Consider the following 18,093-nt stretch of genomic DNA (forward strand, 5'->3'; position numbering starts at 1 on the left):
CGACCGGTTACCAGCGGAAAATACGAGAGGGCACCACTCGCGGATACAACGGCTGTCTCTGTGTGACTGTGTGTGACGAGCAAAGCCGACGTTTCCGTAGAAATACCGCATACGCGAATCAAGAGCACAGAAACACGCTTAAACACGCTCTGCGCATATCGGCTACAGCCAACGCTCTGTACTGTGGCAGTGCGTGCAGGCAAAAATTCGAAAGTTGCAGGAGCGTGCCGCGTGCAAATCGACGATTCTTGCCTTGGCTGCAACCGTCTTGCATCGTGCGCCTCATTCGCTGCAGTCAGATCACTGTGTATTGACTAAATCACACGTTTTCCGTAGCATTTTGCACCCGTCTCACCACTCACGTAATATTCCAACCTAGGTCACTGTGTTGTATTTTCATTTGCACATTCCTGTGTGAAGTTTTGTTAGTTTTTGAGTATTTTGGTGTGAAATGGCCCGCACAAAGCAGACTGCCCGTAAATCCACTGGTGGCAAGGCGCCCCGCAAACAGTTGGCCACGAAGGCCGCCCGCAAGTCGGCCCCCTCCACCGGGGGCGTCAAGAAGCCCCATCGCTACCGTCCCGGGACGGTGGCGCTGCGTGAGATCCGGCGCTACCAGAAATCCACGGAGCTGTTGATCCGCAAACTGCCCTTTCAGCGTCTGGTCCGCGAGATCGCCCAGGACTTCAAGACGGATCTGCGCTTCCAGAGCGCCGCCATCGGCGCCCTGCAGGTCCGTTCACGGCTCTAGACAGTTTTCCTTTTTTATCCATTTATTACCTTCCGTTTCTGTGATTTAAAAATGGCGAACAGCGTAAAGTAAAGTGTAGACAAATAAAACAAAGATTTTTGTAATTAACATTCGTTAAATTGTGCGCGTTGTGTGATGCTCCTGTTCAGAATGCTACTTGTGATGGTCGCGTTACAGGGATTTGGAGAGTTCGCTTTGTTTTACTTGTGCCCAAAAGTCAAAATATTCTGCTTTTTTTAAAATAATCATCTTAAATTGTTTAACATGAAATTTTCCTTTTATGGTGCATTATAAATCTGTTCAAGTTATTTTATGAGATTTCGGACGCTAAAAAGATTAATAGTTAATACCTGAAAGCGATGCAATATCTCTTAAACAATTGATAAACAATTAAACATGAGAATATTGAAAATATTGCTCCAAAATGGTGCGCACTGTATGGCGTTCCTGTTCAGTTGCGTACTGTATAATGGCCGTATTACTGGGAACGGAGCCGCTCGTTCGAGTTTAATTGCTTAATATTTTGATTTTGTATTTTTTGTTATCTTGTTTTTGAATTATGTTAAGAACTGAACGTTCCTTTTACGGGATGTGCAGATGGTTAAATCGGTTCCAGCATTTTTTGGAGAAGAGAGTGACCTCTTTTATCCGTGGGAGAGTGGGTGTTAGGGATTAGTGGCTGTAATGGCCTGCAGGCTTTTAGAATGGATCGATACATTCGGGGAAAGATCACAAAGAAATCCGCAGCGTCAGACGGCTGCTTTTGTGATAATTGCGTGTGACGTATACCAGTCTGTATTCTGCAATATAACCCCGCTCTTCCCCTTCCTTTTCAATTTTCACACCGGTATTAATTTTCTAAATTATTAAGAGGTATACGCGTTACGGAAATTAATTTTAATTATGGAGTTAATTTTAACTTTCGATTAACTGGCTGATGATTTATCATTAATCGCCATTAATAATTGAAATAAATTTAATTAAGCTGTGATGCAAGCAATACTTCTTATTGCCAATAGCTGTGTAATTTTTTTATTGAACTAGCTACGAGAAAAAAAAATTAAAAAAACAAAAAAATTAATAAAAAATAAAAGGGTGGAAACGGGAAATTCGATGAGAAAAATCAGGAAGAATTTGGTGATGACATTGTGGCGTAAATAAACGGCTGGAAAGGATGTCGACTCTGTTTTTGTGATGAATGCCCGATTGAATGGGGGTTTTGTTGTGGTTTGCAGGAGGCCAGCGAGGCGTATTTGGTGGGGTTATTTGAGGACACCAATCTGTGCGCCATCCACGCCAAACGCGTCACCATCATGCCCAAAGACATTCAGGTCAGTGCCGATCCCATATCACGCCCATTAATTAATTTTAAATTAAATGGCTGTATTTTTAAATTAAATTAATTTTAAATTAATTTTAAACTAATTCTTGATTAATTTTTAATTAATTTTAGATTAATTTTATTACTTTTAAAATTAATTTACGAATTTATCTTGATAGCTGGAGCAATTTTTTTAGCAAGCGGATATTACTGGTGAATTAATTTTTGTTTTATTTTCCGGAACGCTCGCGTTATTTTTTTTATCCGGATTTGCTCAGCTTCCAGGGTGTGATAAATAAACTCGCTGTCTGGAAAATATTGAAAATAAAACAAAACTAATTAATTAAAATTAATACTCGGTAAATTCGTAAATATAATGACAATAATTTGTTTTAATCGCATTTAATCTGGGAAACATTGGATTTAACCTTTCTTGTGTTTCCACAGCTTCATAATGAGCGGTTGTGTCCGAAAATAATTGTTAAAAAAATTGGAAACATTAAAACGTCGGTTTGAAATTTTACATTCTAATAATTAAATGTATATTAAATTCGTAAATAAAATTAAAATAATTGGTAAACAGTTGCATTTAAAATCTGGTAAAATTGGAATTTTTAATTTGAACGTAATATTAAATTCGTAAATAAAATTAAATTAATCGGTAAACAGTTACATTTAAATCTAATAAAATTGGAATAAATTTGTGATTTAAATTTAATAATTTTGGGAATGTTGTTTGCAGTTGGCCCGTCGCATCCGCGGAGAGCGCGCTTAATTCAGGGAAGTAAAAATCCTGTGCGCACGGAGAAAACACGGAGTATTCCGGAAATGATCGTCAAATCCGTGGAAAATGTTTATCCACGTTGTGCAATCTTAATATTTGGTGTCTAATCAGTCGCGCTGTTGTATTCTGTTTTTTTTTTGTTTTCTTACGTCTTTAAACCGGGTTTTAGTCAGTCACCGGCGCTACCTCCCGCGGCCGCCGTCCGCGGCGATTACTCCTTGTTTTACCGGGCATTTTTCCGTCTGTGTCTCGCTGCTGTTCCTCGGATTCTCATTTTTGAACGTTTTGCTTTTGAACTGTGTGGCATGTGCGCAGCGTTTACACTTGGTCTCGTTCGTAGTCAGTGAGTCTGCTATTCCTGTAATATAATTATTATTTTATCGAAACAAATCGGTTTTCACCCAATACACGTGTCCGCCTCACCCTTGTTTTCCTATCACAATTTATCGCGCTTTTTTGCAAAAAAAATATAAGAGAAAACTTTTCTAATTTTTACACAATTTTCTACAGGTTTTTTCTTGCAAAAATAAATTTTCGAAATATTAATTTTATATAAAAATAAATTTATTATCCCAAAATAAATTTCGGGAATATTGGTAATGACCAGAAAAGCACAGAATTAATTTGAAGAATAATGTTTATTAATAAATTAATCTATTTCTAGACGCATTTTATCACCATCCGTTTTTTGAATCCAAAAAGGGAATAAAGTCCAGAATTAAAGAATGCTATGCAACATAACAGGATAACATTATTTTAATTTGCTTGCGTTTATTTATTTTTATTTTGTAGAATTAATTCGGAATTAATCGAGATAAATTAATTAATTCGCGACTCAATGTTTAATTCCGTACGATACAAAAATCATACATCCGTCTTAAAAAAAAAAACAGCAGAGTGGATAATTTCGTAGGAAAATGGTCCGCCAAAAATCCGGGCAAGAGAAAGGTGTAAACTGCGAATAATTCCAATAATCATCTTCGTTCGGGTTACAAAAAAATCAAGCACGGAAACAATTCTGCCGGAAAGACATGAACGAACACAGCGCGTTGTCTAATGCATTGAAAGGCTAAAATGTACAGAGAAAAACAACCAGAGACTTATCATTGGAAATACGGGTTCACAAAATGAGCGGGCAGAAAAATAAATAAATGGAAAAAACCAACAAATTCTTTAAAATGTCGGGCTCAAGAATGGGACGGAGCAGATTGACTGGAGAATGTCGGCGGTTCCAGCGCGAACTACAGGACAAAAATAACAGAAAAATAAATACGGAAAACAAATCTAATAACTCCCCAATTTCGGCAATTTATCAATAAATAATTACCAAATTATTACATAATCGACAGAAAAATGGAAAATAAATAGATTAAAAAATTGCGCAAAAGTATCGTAGAAAATCGATTAAATTAAATATAAATTGTCCAATAATAATTAAGAAAATCCATACATTATACCGATTATTTTCAATGAATAATTCGACAAACAAAATGAATAATTCGGTAAAAATTCCGACTGACCAGGATATTGCGCGGATCGGGATCCTTCTCGTCCACTTTGACGAACAGCCGCACCCCCACACGACTCCACACCCCCAGCCCCTCGGGGCCGCCCTCGCGCCCCTGCCACACCACGTCCAACAAATTCCGCTTCATCCCATCCACGCGATGCTTCACCGCCTTGACACTGGCCTCTTTTTTGACAAAAATGCGCTGCGTCAGGGCCAACCGCCCCACGAGGACGTCCACCGCCAGCCCGGCGGCGTGGACCCCCACGACCACGCCCTCCTCCCGCAGGGGGCCGTGCTCCTTGAGGAATAATCCGAAAAATAAATCCCAACTGCCTTCCTGGCATTTCCGCGCGTTCAGCTTCTTTTCGTTGCAGTTGCGCGCGATGTCCTTGAGTTCTTCGAGGGAGAGGGCCGGCGGGGGCGAGGTGCCGAGGGAGGCGGATAAAAAGCGGTGCACGAGGATGTCGGCGTAGCGGCGGATCGGCGAGGTCATGTGGGTGTAGTGCGCCACGCCCAGCGCGTAGTGCCACGTGTCCGCCGGCTCGCAATGGCCCTCGTCGTCCGGGCGACCGCCTCCGGGGCTGCAATTTGTAAGTTTTTCATTTCTTATTTTTTTAATCATTTTTTTACAATTTTAGGAATTTTTTAACAATTTTAGGAATTTTTTAATCATTTTTTAAACATTTTAGGAATTTTTTTAATGATTTACTATTATTTATACAATTTAAGGAATTGCTTAATAATTCTTTCCTACAGTATCAGGAATTTTTTAATCTTTTTTTATACAATATCAGGAATTTTTTAATCTTTTTTTATACAATATCAGGAATTTTTTAAAAACTTTCTATACAATATCAGGATTGTTTTAATGATTTTTTTATACAATATCCGGAATTTTTTAGTCATTTTTTTATACAATATCAGGATTTTTTTAACAATTTTTTGCACGATGTCAGGAATTTTTTAATATTTGTTTTATACAATATCATGAATTTTTTAATCATTTTCTATACGAGTACAATATCAGGAATTTTTTAAAAATTTTCTATACAATATCAGGATTGTTTTAATGATTTTTTTATACAATATCCGGAATTTTTTAATCATTTTTATACAATAATATCAGGAAAATGTTTAAATCATTTTTTACAAATAAATTCAGGTGGAAAATTGATTAAATTAAATGGCGATTTAATCCGTACCCGGGGCAGAGGTATTCGGCCAGTTTCATGGCGCGGGCGCAGAGCGAGGACAGAACAGGCTGCAGTTGCGGTTGGGCGGCGGTGATGGACGAGAGGCAGCGCTGGATGGCCGCGGCGCTGCTGACGTCCATGGGCAGCTCCAGCAGCCGGCAGTGCCGCTGCAGCTCCTCCAGGGGCGCCGTGAAGGGCGCCGGATGCCGCCGCAGCAGCGCCGTCTCCGGGAAATCCTACCGAAACACACAAATCTTGATTTCTTACACGAAATTAATTTCTGAAAATATTTTCCATTTTTATCATAACATTTCCTAAAAAATTAATTAAATTAAAGTATTATTTCATTAATATTTTATAATATTAAATTAATAATTTAATTAAATTAATTTATAATTAGTTAATTAATTATTTAAATTAGTTAATTTGTTATGGGACTAAATTAATTTTTTATACTGGTAAATTTCCTTCGGTGGCAAAAATCTGGTGAATTTTGTTGATAAATTAATTTCCAAAAAATTAAGAAAAATGTCTATCGTTGGTTAAAAATTTCTACAAAATTCTGAAGCCTTTCGTTGGTCGACTGACTGGTTAAAAAATAAATTTAATTGTTCTTCGCGAGTAACTCACGTCCTGGATGCGTTTGGCCACCACCATGTTGGTCAGCAAGGCCAGCTCCTCGATCAACCTGCCAGCCAGCGAAAAACATTCGAAAACTCGTGTCATGAAGCGATTAACGGATTTTTCCCGTCGGCGCTTACTGGCAGCTGGTCCAGTGCTCCTGCCGCTGCATCGCGCACGGCATCCCCGCCGCGTCCAACCGGAAGCGGAACTCCGGCTGCTCGATGGCCAGCGCGCCTACCCAGAATAATTCAAATATTATTAATAATTAAACAAAAAATAATTCACCAAAAATAATCATACTCTACAAATCACAGAATAATTATCATTAAATATTAACAATAAAAAAATAAATACTAGAATAAATAAATGAAATAAATAATATAATTACTAAATAATAATAATAATTATTAAAAAAGTTTAACTGATTTATTACGATAATCAAGAGAAAATACAGTAAGCGACGAATAATTAACACGTACATATTAATAAAAAATACAAATTAAATTAAAATAAAATGTAAAAATAGTTTACCGGCAGCGAAACGGCGCCGGCGCATGGCCTGCGTGATGCGGGCCACGTCCAGGATGGTGCGGCAGATGGTGTCCGCTTCTTCCCAGGAATGCGACGGGATGAGGCCGGCCATGCGCTGCACCGCGCCCACCGGCTCGTCAATCACATTCTACACACAATCACAATTATAATACTCGTACAACTGAAATCAAAATAAATCATTAAACAAATCAAAGTTATTTCTTAACTCAGAAAATTTCAAACCGATAAAATACAATTTAAACCCCATAAATTCAGAGTAAAATGTTTCTACGGAAAATAAATGTTGAAAAAATTGAAATTTAAAGATAATTTTAAAGATAATAACACATATTAAAAGTACAAGAAAAAAATAACCGAAAAGTTTAGGCCAAATATTAATATAAAAACAAAAATTTACAAATTTAATAAAACATAATTCTAAAAAATCAAAAATGCAAAGCAAAATCCCCGCAGCAAATTAAAAAAATTCAACCACAAATTCCCAAAAAAAAATAAAATCAAAATTACAGAAAACCATTAGAAGGAGGAAAATTAATAAAATATTTGTTAAAAGTCGCGGCGAATTTACCTGCGCCTGCAAATAAGAGAGTTTGGCCCGGCTGCGCATAATCCCGCGCAGCAGCTCGTACTCCACCATCTCGCCCTCCTCGGTTAAGACAAAAACCGCCGAAAAACACCGCCGCTCCGCGCCCGGATCCAGGGAGCACAGTTGATTGATTAATTGGCTGGGCAGCATGTGCACGACGCGATGGACCAGGTAGACGGAGGTGGCGCGACGGCGCGCGAACAAATCCAGCGCCGAGTTCTCGGGGAGGACGGCGGTGACGTCGGCGATGTGGACGCCGACGCGGAAGAGGCCGCCGCCCAGGGCGGCGCACGACACGGCGTCGTCCAGGTCGCGGGCGTCCGGCGGGTCGATGGTGAAGATGCAGTGGTCGCGGAGGTCGGTGCGGGCGGCCAGCTCCTCCTGGAGGCCGAGAAAACGTTGAAAAAATTGAATAAATTTAAAAAAAACGAATAAGTAAGTTATTAATATAATTAAAAATTTCTGAATCTGATTAAATGAGATTTTAAACAATAAATATATTCAAAACAACATTTCAAAACGTTTCTGACAAAATAATAACATGTTAATCAAATTACAAAATCACAATAAATTGTGAAGAATCAAAAACAGGTTCCTAAAAAAGAAAATTAATTACACGAAAATGATCGCACAAGGGAAACAAGCTTTTCAAAAATCACAGTTAATAAGCAAAATTATTAAAGCCTTACAAAAATATATTAAAACCCAGAATAAATAAAGAAATCCAAATTCTCCAATAAATTAGGTGTAATTACTTATTATTATTGTAGTATTTTTTTTACATCTGCTAAAATAGGCTTTAAAACAGCAAATAAATTTCAAAAAAATAATCTGTAAAAATTTCCATGAAGCAAATGAAAGGAGATACCGGTGTGAAGGTCCAGGGCGCGTTGGCCACGAAATCCGCCAACAATTCCGGCTCGAAATCAACATCCTCCACGCTGTTTTCCGTCAGAATGTGCGTCGTCCAGCTGGCAATGCTCGCCGCCTCCCCGATCGACTTCAAGACGCGCCTGCACACAACCGTCAATTTTATTTTATTTAAGCCAATTTATTCATTTTCTCACGTGATTTATTTGATTTATTTTAACGAATTGATCACAATGATTTTCTGTAATATTTATTTCGTTAATTTTCCTTTATTATCGGTTTATTTTCTTGGATTTATTTTGCTTATTTAATTACATAAATTCAATCTAAACCGTCTGATTTGATTTATTTTCATTTAATTGTCGCTTAAATAATTTTACTATAACGGCTAAATTTAATTTATTGATTTTATTTAGAGTATTTTTCGTTAATTAATTCATTCATTTAATTTTAAAATGCCATGTCGAAATGTTTTTCTGTACCCGGTGGGAGATGCTTGAAATTCGCTCCACTGACTGATTTCCCCCAAAAACAGTCCGGCCGGTGCGCGCTGCCATTCCAGTAATAATTCTGCAAATATTCACCCATCAATTTCTAATTATTGCAGATATGGATGTACTGTTCAGAAACCTGTGGGGAAATCCTGGGCGGCAATGTCGATGAGCGGCATCCGCGCGTCCAACGGCTCCAGCACGTACGCCGCGCCGGGGGCGTCCCCCGCTTCCGGTGAGGGGACGGACGGCGTTTTCGGCTGTTTTTTACTGCGCACGATGCGCCCGACGGCCTGCCGTGTGCCCTTCGGCTGAATTAAATTAATCACCTAAAAAAAAGAAGAATAGCCATAAAACAATTTGTTATCACGAGTAATTAAAACAAATTCGATTTAAATTATAAAATAAATTGTATCAATTTATAGTAAATAACCAGAGATTATAAAAAGGAAAAATTTACCAGAAAAAACTTAAGCAAAGTTCTTGCTTAACCTGATCGTCTTAACGTGGAAAAATATAGCCACAAAATAATTTATCCTCCGAGTTGTTTTTAATCTGTCAAAAAAATTACAAAAACTGGAATAATTTAAATAAAAAAAATTACTGGACAATTACTGGACAAAAAAATTAATGGACAATGGCAAAAAAAATTACTGGACAATTTCATGAATGAAAAAAGTCAAAGAAAAAAGGGAACGTTAGAAATAAAATTATAAAACGAAAACAGAAAAGTAAAATGGCTCCCAGAACGTAATAATTTTTCAAAGAAAACTATTAGAAAATTGTATAAAGAAAAATAATAAAAAACAAAAACAAATTTTTTTATTGTACAAAAAATAACAAATACCAACTACATAAAATTAACAAAAAATTAAATAACTATTAAACCAACCCAAATAAAAATGGGAAAAACTGATGAGGATAAAAACTGGTGGACGCACCTTGCCGGTGCGCTGCAGCCACTCGGGCGGGATGTTTTGCAGCCCGATGAGCTGGACGGCGATGTCCATCCATTTACCCCCTTGCGACTGCCCGCCCGCTGTGTACGCCGCCTTCTTCTTCGTCTTCCCGGCCGTCTTCTCCGCCGCCGCCGCCGCCGTCGCCTCGGGCTCCGTGCCCTGCGAACTGGGCTCCGAGTAGTCGGAAGTGGGGGCGCGGACGGCGCGGACGGCCCGCAGGATGTCCTCCTTCTTAACGGCCTCCCCCAGCTCCACGTCGTGGATGCCCAGCTTCTCCTGCAGCGCGTTCAGATATTCCCCGCGAATCTGCGCCAAAAATTGGGGAAAAATTACAAATAATATGCAGGAAAAATACGAAATAATAATCGGGAAAAATAAGAATTAATAATTAATATTCGGGAAAAATAATCAATAATCGTCGGAAAAAAAGTAAATAATCGGGGAAAATAATAATTATTAATCGGGAAAAATAATAAATATTATTCGGGGAAAATAGACAATAATAATCGGGAAAATAATAAATGTTCGGGAAAAATATGAAATAATAATTTCGGGAAAAATATGAAATAATAATCGGGGAAAAAATAATATTGGGGAAAAAAGCGCCAAGCGAGGGAGCGGTGGCGCTGACCTTCCAGTCTCTGCGCGGGAAGATCTCCACCAGGACTTCGTCGCCGTTGAGGGCGCGGTTGCGGTCCTCCTTGCAGCAGATATTGATGTCGCCCTTGTCCTGAAAAATTTCCACATATTATTAGAATTTTTTTCTACAGCATTTATAGAATAATCACGTCAAATTACCAGCAATTTAATAGCTGATATATTTTTAACAACGGCAACTGGTCAATATTATTAGAAATATTTTTTCGTAAAATAAAACCAAAATTACCAACTTATTAGCAATTTTATACTGTATTTCATTACATTACAGGAATTTTTAGAAAATTAATTACCTATTTACTGCCGCTTTTGACGCCGAATTGATGTTACTACTGCCGTATTTGAACTTTCACTATTTGAGAAAAATACCCGAATCAATCACCTGATTAATGGCAATTTACGGGACTTTTTATAAGAATAAAATTAACAGTAATTCCAGGGTGCATATTTTATTTTTATTAATTAAGTGATTAGAAAATAGATCTGAACATCAATCACACCTGCCCGGGAACGCGAACGTAGGCCTGCGTGGGCGATTTGCTGTTGATGACCAGCGTCCCGCTGACCGTCTTCTCCGTGTCCTGCCGCTTCCCGGCGCCTTTGTACGCGGGGAAGATCTGCGCGAAACACAAGGCCAGTCGTCAGCGCAGTGCGTCTCCATCAGCGTGGAAAATGTTGCACCGATTATTCAATATTTTAAATATTACATCTACTTATTAATAAATATTTTAAAATATTTTAATGTTGGGCTTTTAAAGTAATTAATTAAAAAATCTGTACTTCTTATTTAACTTGTATTTTGTATACGCTTCTTATATACGAGTATCTTTTTTATATGCTTTTTATTTTAGTATTTTTTTAAAAGGTGGACCGATTAATAAATATTTTAATATTTAACCTGTCTGATAATAAATATTGTAAAATATCTGAATTTACCCGGCGCAGTTTGGGAGCCGGATTCTTGACGGGTTTGGCCGGCGGCGGCGCTGCTGCATTACGAATAATCTTGACGCCGGTGGTGTCTTCCACGAAGCGTCGCATTTCCTCGCCGAACTCGCGCAGTCGGCGTTCGCCGGAGTCCTCGCGCTGCACGCCCGCCGCCGCGGCCGACACCGCTTCCGCCTTGCGCCGCTCCCGCTTCACTTTGCTCTTCGTCACTACAAGATAAGCCACGAAATTTCAATTATTCCCAACAAAAACAATCAGTTTAAAATTGTATTATTATTAAAATAAATATCAGAGTTCTGCGAGATTTACGGCCAGAAAAAAAATACAAATAAACATTAAGCATAACGGAAATGCTCAGGGTACAATTAATATCATTAAAAATGTCACCAATTAAAAATATTAATTACTGGCCCGTTGAGTTACTACTCAATTTTATCGACTACAGATTTATTATTATTATTTATATTTTTTGGCTCGGCATTGCATTTTTTAAAAATTACCTGATTTTGTTTAAAAATCCCATTAATATCTCTTACAAACTACAATACGTATATTAAATTAAGTAATTATTACTTAAAAAAATCCATTAATAAATGCCATTACTAAAAACAGATTTTGTATTAAACTGCTACCGGCAGTAAATCAGTAAATTACAAATAAGAGATCATTTATTTCTTGAAAATAAATTACCGTATATTATTAATTGAATTAATTTAAATATTTATTTATGTTTTGCATAAAAATTACTTACGTCAGATGTTCTGTCGCGTACCTCTGACGGTGGTGGCGGCGCTGGAAATGGGCGCCTGCGACGCTGCTGCATTAACGGGATTCGCGGGCCCGCAGACGACTCGCTCGACGGACCAGCCGCGCGGCACCGTCTCCTCATCCATTTGCACCGGACCCGGATTCTGGTTAACAGCGACCACCGGCGGCGGAGCGGGCCGAGGCACACGCTGCGGCCGCTCATCGTACAGGGAACCGTAGGGGTACGCGAAGAGATACTGCGCGTAGACGTCGGGATGGCCGCCAAAGGGGGGTGCCGGGGGCGCCAGGGGGAAGGGGGCGTGGTGCCGCACGGGTGGGGGGTGGTAGGGGAGGCGCGGGAGCGGGGGAAACGGTTGGGGCGCGAAGGCGGCGGCGGGGCGAGGGAGCAGTGCCTGGCGGGGGGAAAGGCTGGGGGCCCGCGAACGGCAAGGGGGGCGGTGGGGGGAAGGGGAGGGGAAGGAGCGGGGGGATATGGGTCGTATTTTGGATCGGGGGGTGGCTGCTGCTGGGCAGGAAGGGGGGTCTGGATCCCAAGGGAATGACGGGGGGTGCGGCTGGATAGCTCTCCGATCGCACGAACACGGCGCTTTTCTTCTTCTTAGGCATTCTCGTCGTCCTACTCCTGCCTGCAGCTCCTTCCAGACAGTGTGATAATTAAATATTCCGTTGAGGATTTGGATCCGTTGGAATGGGGGAATTATTGCAAGAAGCCAAGGTTGTGGAACAGACGTTCAAAAGTGAGCAAATATTGACAGTAAAATTGGAAATACGGTTCGTTCACTGTGTTGTGATGGCCGATTTCGGGTCGGTTCGGCTACAGAACGGTTCGGCTTTCTGGCGCAATTTCAACATTGCCTGCGTACCTTTACCGTGCGTATCTCGAAATCCGTACGAATGTTTTTTTTGTAGTCCGCGTGGAATTCCTGAAAAAACCTCTTTCCCATCTGATTCGATGGAAATTTCACCACGATGCCAGAGCTCAACATGGCAAACGAACGAATGGCAAGGACTTCCGGTGCGCAACGTAGTTGATAATAATATTGGTAAACTGTGAAGAATTAAGACGCCTGTGCACAGTGTGCAGTTATCAGCATACTGGGATTTGGGCTTAATCTGGACAATTACGCCGCTTTTCTACGCGTTTGTCCAGTCTCGCACATAAAGCGAATTAAATTCAGTTAACGGTTTTGGTTGTTTTTTCCAATATTTAAATTATATTTTTCCATATTTCGAATTATTTTGAATTAGTGTTTGTACAATGCACTCTGTAGTATGTACACCTGCGCAAGCCTTTATATACAGTATGTGAAAGGGCCCTGTTGAATAAGAAAAGAGACTGAATATTAAATTACTAATATATTGAATAATAAATTACTAATTGACTAATATACGTAGACATCTGCTTAAAATTGAATTATCAATCCATGGGTGCCGGTGAATACAGATGGATATATATATATATATATATATATATATATATATATATATATATATATATATATATATATATATATATATATATATATAATCTATATATATATATATATATATATATATATATATATATATATATATATATATATATACATAGATATATATATATATATATACATATATGTATATATAATATATATATGTATATAGATATATATATATATATATATATATATAGATATATATGTATATAGTTAATATATATATGTCTATATATATATATATATACAGATATATATATATATAGAATATATATATATATAGATATCTATATATAGATATCTATATATATATATATCTATATATTTTATATACGTATATAATATACGTATATAAAATTAATAGTGTTTTGTACATATACAGTATATATGCACGCGGGCCGCGCATGTATTACACATGGAGTGCGCCATAAAATGCAATGATGGTGAATTCACATTAGTTAATTTATGGCGCAATACATGTACCATAGAAATTTAATATAATAACAGCTTACATACACATAATTACAGCAATATCGCATGCATTGTGCACCTAGATGATTTGTATGCATGAAAACGTGATCGTTGGTGCGCGCAACATCCGGTTGGAGAAGTTATGCCTGTAAGAAAATTCTTAATCCCATGAGCGCGCCTAGCGTGTTTACTGCAGCGGTGCCGGCAGCGGCGGCGTCAGCCTGTCAAAGGCTGATGCCTCCATCTTCACTGGTGACTGTGTACAGATTCACACGTACCGGTCGATGGTGGGCCGCCGGTTCGTCCTCCATCGGCAGGGACGCCCTGTGGACTTCATTATGGCGCAGCCGGATGCAGTCCGCCAACAATCGACGGGTCGTCTCCACAATCTCTTCGCTCTAGAGCAGACAGCCACACTGACCATCAAACGCAAGTACGTACGCGCACCAACCTATAATGGGCCTTCAGCCGTACAGATTGCCATCAAATCAACGTGAAAACCACATTAATTATATCTCTAACAAATAGTATGGCGCGATGTATGGGAATTGCCAGTAATAATATGATTTTATTGTCGGTGACCTTTAACAAGACAATTATTCGGTTATTACCAATAAGCAAATAATTGGCTTGTTAAAGGTCACCGACAGTGCCCGCTATATTTAGTGCCCGGTCAGCGGCGCCGTCGCCACGCAGATCCCGCTGTATGGTCCGGTACAGTGACCTAGGGTTTTTCCCACGATCATTTGAAAATATAAATAGACCAAGTGTACAATTTGCGTAAGAATCGGAACAGAAATGAACGCAGTTTAGCTGTGCTCCGGGATTGCTTGTGTCTGTACTGTGCAAGACATTCAGCAAAACCCTAATGATAAAAATTATAAAATACAGTTAACTCCATTTTTATATTTGGCGCACTGGTGTCCTATATTAAATCCCATATTTCATCGTTTAATTTTTTAATCCTATGCTGACCACTGCTGTCCCGAGAAATACACGGAGACGGCCATAATGAGGAAGGCAATGGTCGACATCCTTTGCGAAAATGTCTTGGTCACGACGAAGAGCACGGGATTGTACTTGTACTGTCGACAGTACTGGGCATTGTCCACGGTGCCGTTCAGAAAGAAATCGGCCCAATCGATGCCGGTAATCAGTGCGTGCGCACTGACCACGAGCGCACCGAGCACGCCACGACTGACCGAAGCGATAAAGGTCATGGTTACGTTAGTGGAGGCGCGCGGTCGATTTCTGGGGCTACGAGCGGATTACGTACATCAACGACTGAACAGACAACCAACCATCGCTGGCCATTATATGCCCACACCCCGGCAAATTACAACAGAAGACGGAAGACGAAAGATCTATAAGGAAGTAGTCTGTACCTGTAATAATTCGCGGGACGTGTTCAATTAGTGTCATTACAATAAAGTTACGTATACATTGCAATATAATACAGTTTCATCAGCATAATCACCCAGAAATGCATAAAACAAGTCTCAAATGCCGCTGTAATATTGCTGTTTGTCAAATATCTGCCGACATGTTTTTACATGCGTTTTTTATATGAAACTTATTATGTTTAATATACTTTGTTTCAACAGCGCGATAACAATATCAAGATCTAATTACGATTAAACAATACAGCATTCTCAACGGTACCGACATTATCACGTTAAATACAAAATATATAAACATCTCTTTAGCAATACAAATACAAAAAATAATCTTTTGCATCCTACATCTTTTTAGCAATATTTGCTAAAGAGATGTTCTGTTGTCAATGTTTGTAGTTAAAAAATTGTATTAGATAGTTAATTACATCGCGTATTACATAAGTAACAAGAACAAAAATCCTTGACATCATGTTATGTTTTAAATGTTATATTTTGCTTTTTTGTATGTATCGTTACACGGCTACAGTTCATTATGCATTACCGGATGTTTTTGAATATTATGTTTATTATTCCACCGTGCTTTTTATTACTGCAACTTGTTGTATTGTTCACTGCATGGATTGGCGCATGTTGCAAAAAGGGCTTCGCTTCATCGCACCAATATAATACATTCACTTTGATTATTAGTTTATTATTATTGCTTTGCATAAATTTATGATTGCATCCGCCACAGTACGTACCGTGAGAACGATTTAATACCACAGTAAATAATAAAATTAATAGTAATAAACAATTGTAAAAATAAATGAATGATAAATTTATTATAATATCATAATCAAGCAAAAGAAAATAATCATGGTGTACAAGGCTGTCCGGTGATTTCCTACGTCAAGGTACAGACAGCACATTATATTTAGCGCGCGTTTGCGCTGTGCCAATTTTGCCACTACACTACATCGTGAATTTGTCTATTTGACTGTATTGATTCGTCAGAAATTACCGGACAAGCTTGTACTGTACTCGTATAATACCTCCGGCGCCAAAACCGGCAACATTTAACGTGTGCAAATAGTTTTACAGTCGGTGTTCTGTACATGATGTACATGTACAAATATCTGTATGTGCACGTCTTGAAGCACTTGAGAGCACCGCTCGTCAGCGGTTTGGCCAGATAAATCCCGTCCGGCAGTGGGCCGCGCACAGGAAGACCGGTTTTGTCCAGGGAATTAAATCGAAAATTACGACGGATAAGCAAATTCGCCCGGCAACATGCTGCGTGTGTATCATTATAACTGGCCGCGCAGTGTGACCATTTATGTACAAATACATATATGTATCCTGTGCATTAGCATTCTTCTTAATCACTTATGCAAAAGTAAACATACCGAAAAGTAATTCCTATATAAAGTGCTATAAACGTTGATCAATACAGCATAGAATTTCATTACTGTGTATTATACATTTTCAGTGCGGTATATATAACCGGCAGTTAAAATGGCGGTGGGCGTATTTTTGGCGGTGTTATTCGTGTCCTGTAGCGGCGTGCAGTCGGCGTCCATCACCGTGGAGGTGGCGCATTCCCGCACCTACAACAACCCCCCGGTCATCACCTCCGTGGCCAGTCCCAGCCCAGACGCCGGCGCGGATTACGTCAGCGGCGCCGGACCGCTGTCGGCGGCGCTGCAGGTGGTCCCGCTGCGCGGCGGCAGTCTCAACAGCGACCGCAACGTCTGGTCAGCGCCGCTGTACAGCTCCAACGTCCAGTACATGCCCTTGAGCTCCTACACCGGATACGCCGCCCCGGCCAGCTACGCCGTCGTCCGCCCGGTCCGCACCTACTACGTGTAATCCGCAACATCTTTCAAGTGTCTGACTTATCAGCTTGTTGTTAGACTGCGTTCCTATCTTTTTATTCGACGGAATTTCTGCAGTTTTTCGTCACAGCGATATCCCGTTTTCGTGTCATGATATTGTGATGAATCTTTAATGCTGCATTGTAGTGGTACAGCGTTTTCCCTACAGCAAGTGTTTAGTTTCTGCTGGCTTTTTTTTCTTTTCCTCCGTTTATTGCAACTGTAATGACATCATATGATCCGGGTTTTCGCGTGATTTGGCGAATGTTTTCCTGGGGCCAAAGGATTACCAGCGTGTAGCTGCACGTGTACCAGCGTGTAGCGTGTAGCGTGTAGCTGTACTCCGACCCCGAAGCTGTAGCTCGCATTGGATAAAAACTTTTATGAGATGGAAAAGGTTTTGTTGAATATTGTTTGTTCCCCTTTATGAGCGATGACATACGGAAAAGACATAAGGGTGGTTGTATAAAGCATGCTATGAAACCGAAGCGTTTAAGCCTATCGCGTGGGCAGCGAGGGTTTCTTCTAACTGACCAACCGATACGACATAATTATTATGACTCTTCAGAAACGGTCCAATTTGAGCGTTATTACCCGTATCAATACGGTTACGCCAGATGACCTTTACAATATACTGCGCAAACCTGCGCAAACCCGGGCCAAATCGTTTATTCGCTGTGAGCTACTTCTGTATTCCGCCAAGTTGGTAAAAGCCAGAATAATTTCTTATCCTCCAACACCGCACCTCCCCTTAAACGCTTAATGTCACAAAATGTGACCGTCTTGCCGCATGTCAGTGCATAGTGCATACAGTTCACAAAATTTCCAAGGACATTCCTCTACGTTATCACAGAGGGAGTTTATAGCGGTTGCTACGACTTTG

General features: G+C 39.6%; 2 protein-coding genes across 2 annotated transcripts; one reads left to right on the top strand and one right to left on the bottom strand.

Moving 5' to 3' along the window:
* Positions 1-103: 103 nt before the first annotated feature.
* LOC129599975 (histone H3.3A) lies at positions 104-3,278 on the top strand. The gene is made up of 3 exons (XM_055498348.1): positions 104-733; positions 1,987-2,082; positions 2,815-3,278. Exons 1-3 carry the CDS (start codon positions 452-454, stop codon positions 2,845-2,847), a joined length of 411 nt encoding a protein of 136 aa, XP_055354323.1. The 5' UTR covers positions 104-451; the 3' UTR covers positions 2,848-3,278.
* Positions 3,279-3,685: 407 nt separating this feature from the next.
* On the bottom strand, positions 3,686-15,180 carry LOC129599991 (DIS3-like exonuclease 2). The gene is made up of 18 exons (XM_055498367.1): positions 14,936-15,180; positions 14,402-14,411; positions 14,239-14,358; positions 12,019-12,406; positions 11,235-11,455; positions 10,799-10,915; positions 10,273-10,371; positions 9,624-9,947; positions 8,822-9,011; positions 8,674-8,761; positions 8,190-8,334; positions 7,304-7,702; positions 6,715-6,862; positions 6,321-6,417; positions 6,190-6,247; positions 5,569-5,795; positions 4,377-4,947; positions 3,686-4,097 (listed from the first exon to the last, which is right to left on the bottom strand). Exons 1-18 carry the CDS (start codon positions 15,178-15,180, stop codon positions 4,044-4,046), a joined length of 3,501 nt encoding a protein of 1,166 aa, XP_055354342.1. The 3' UTR covers positions 3,686-4,043.
* Positions 15,181-18,093: the final 2,913 nt, after the last annotated feature.

The sequence above is a fragment of the Paramacrobiotus metropolitanus genome, unplaced genomic scaffold (genome assembly GCF_019649055.1).
Source record: "Paramacrobiotus metropolitanus isolate TYO unplaced genomic scaffold, Prichtersi_v1.0 Parri_scaffold0000159, whole genome shotgun sequence".
Lineage (NCBI taxonomy): Eukaryota > Metazoa > Tardigrada > Eutardigrada > Parachela > Macrobiotidae > Paramacrobiotus > Paramacrobiotus metropolitanus.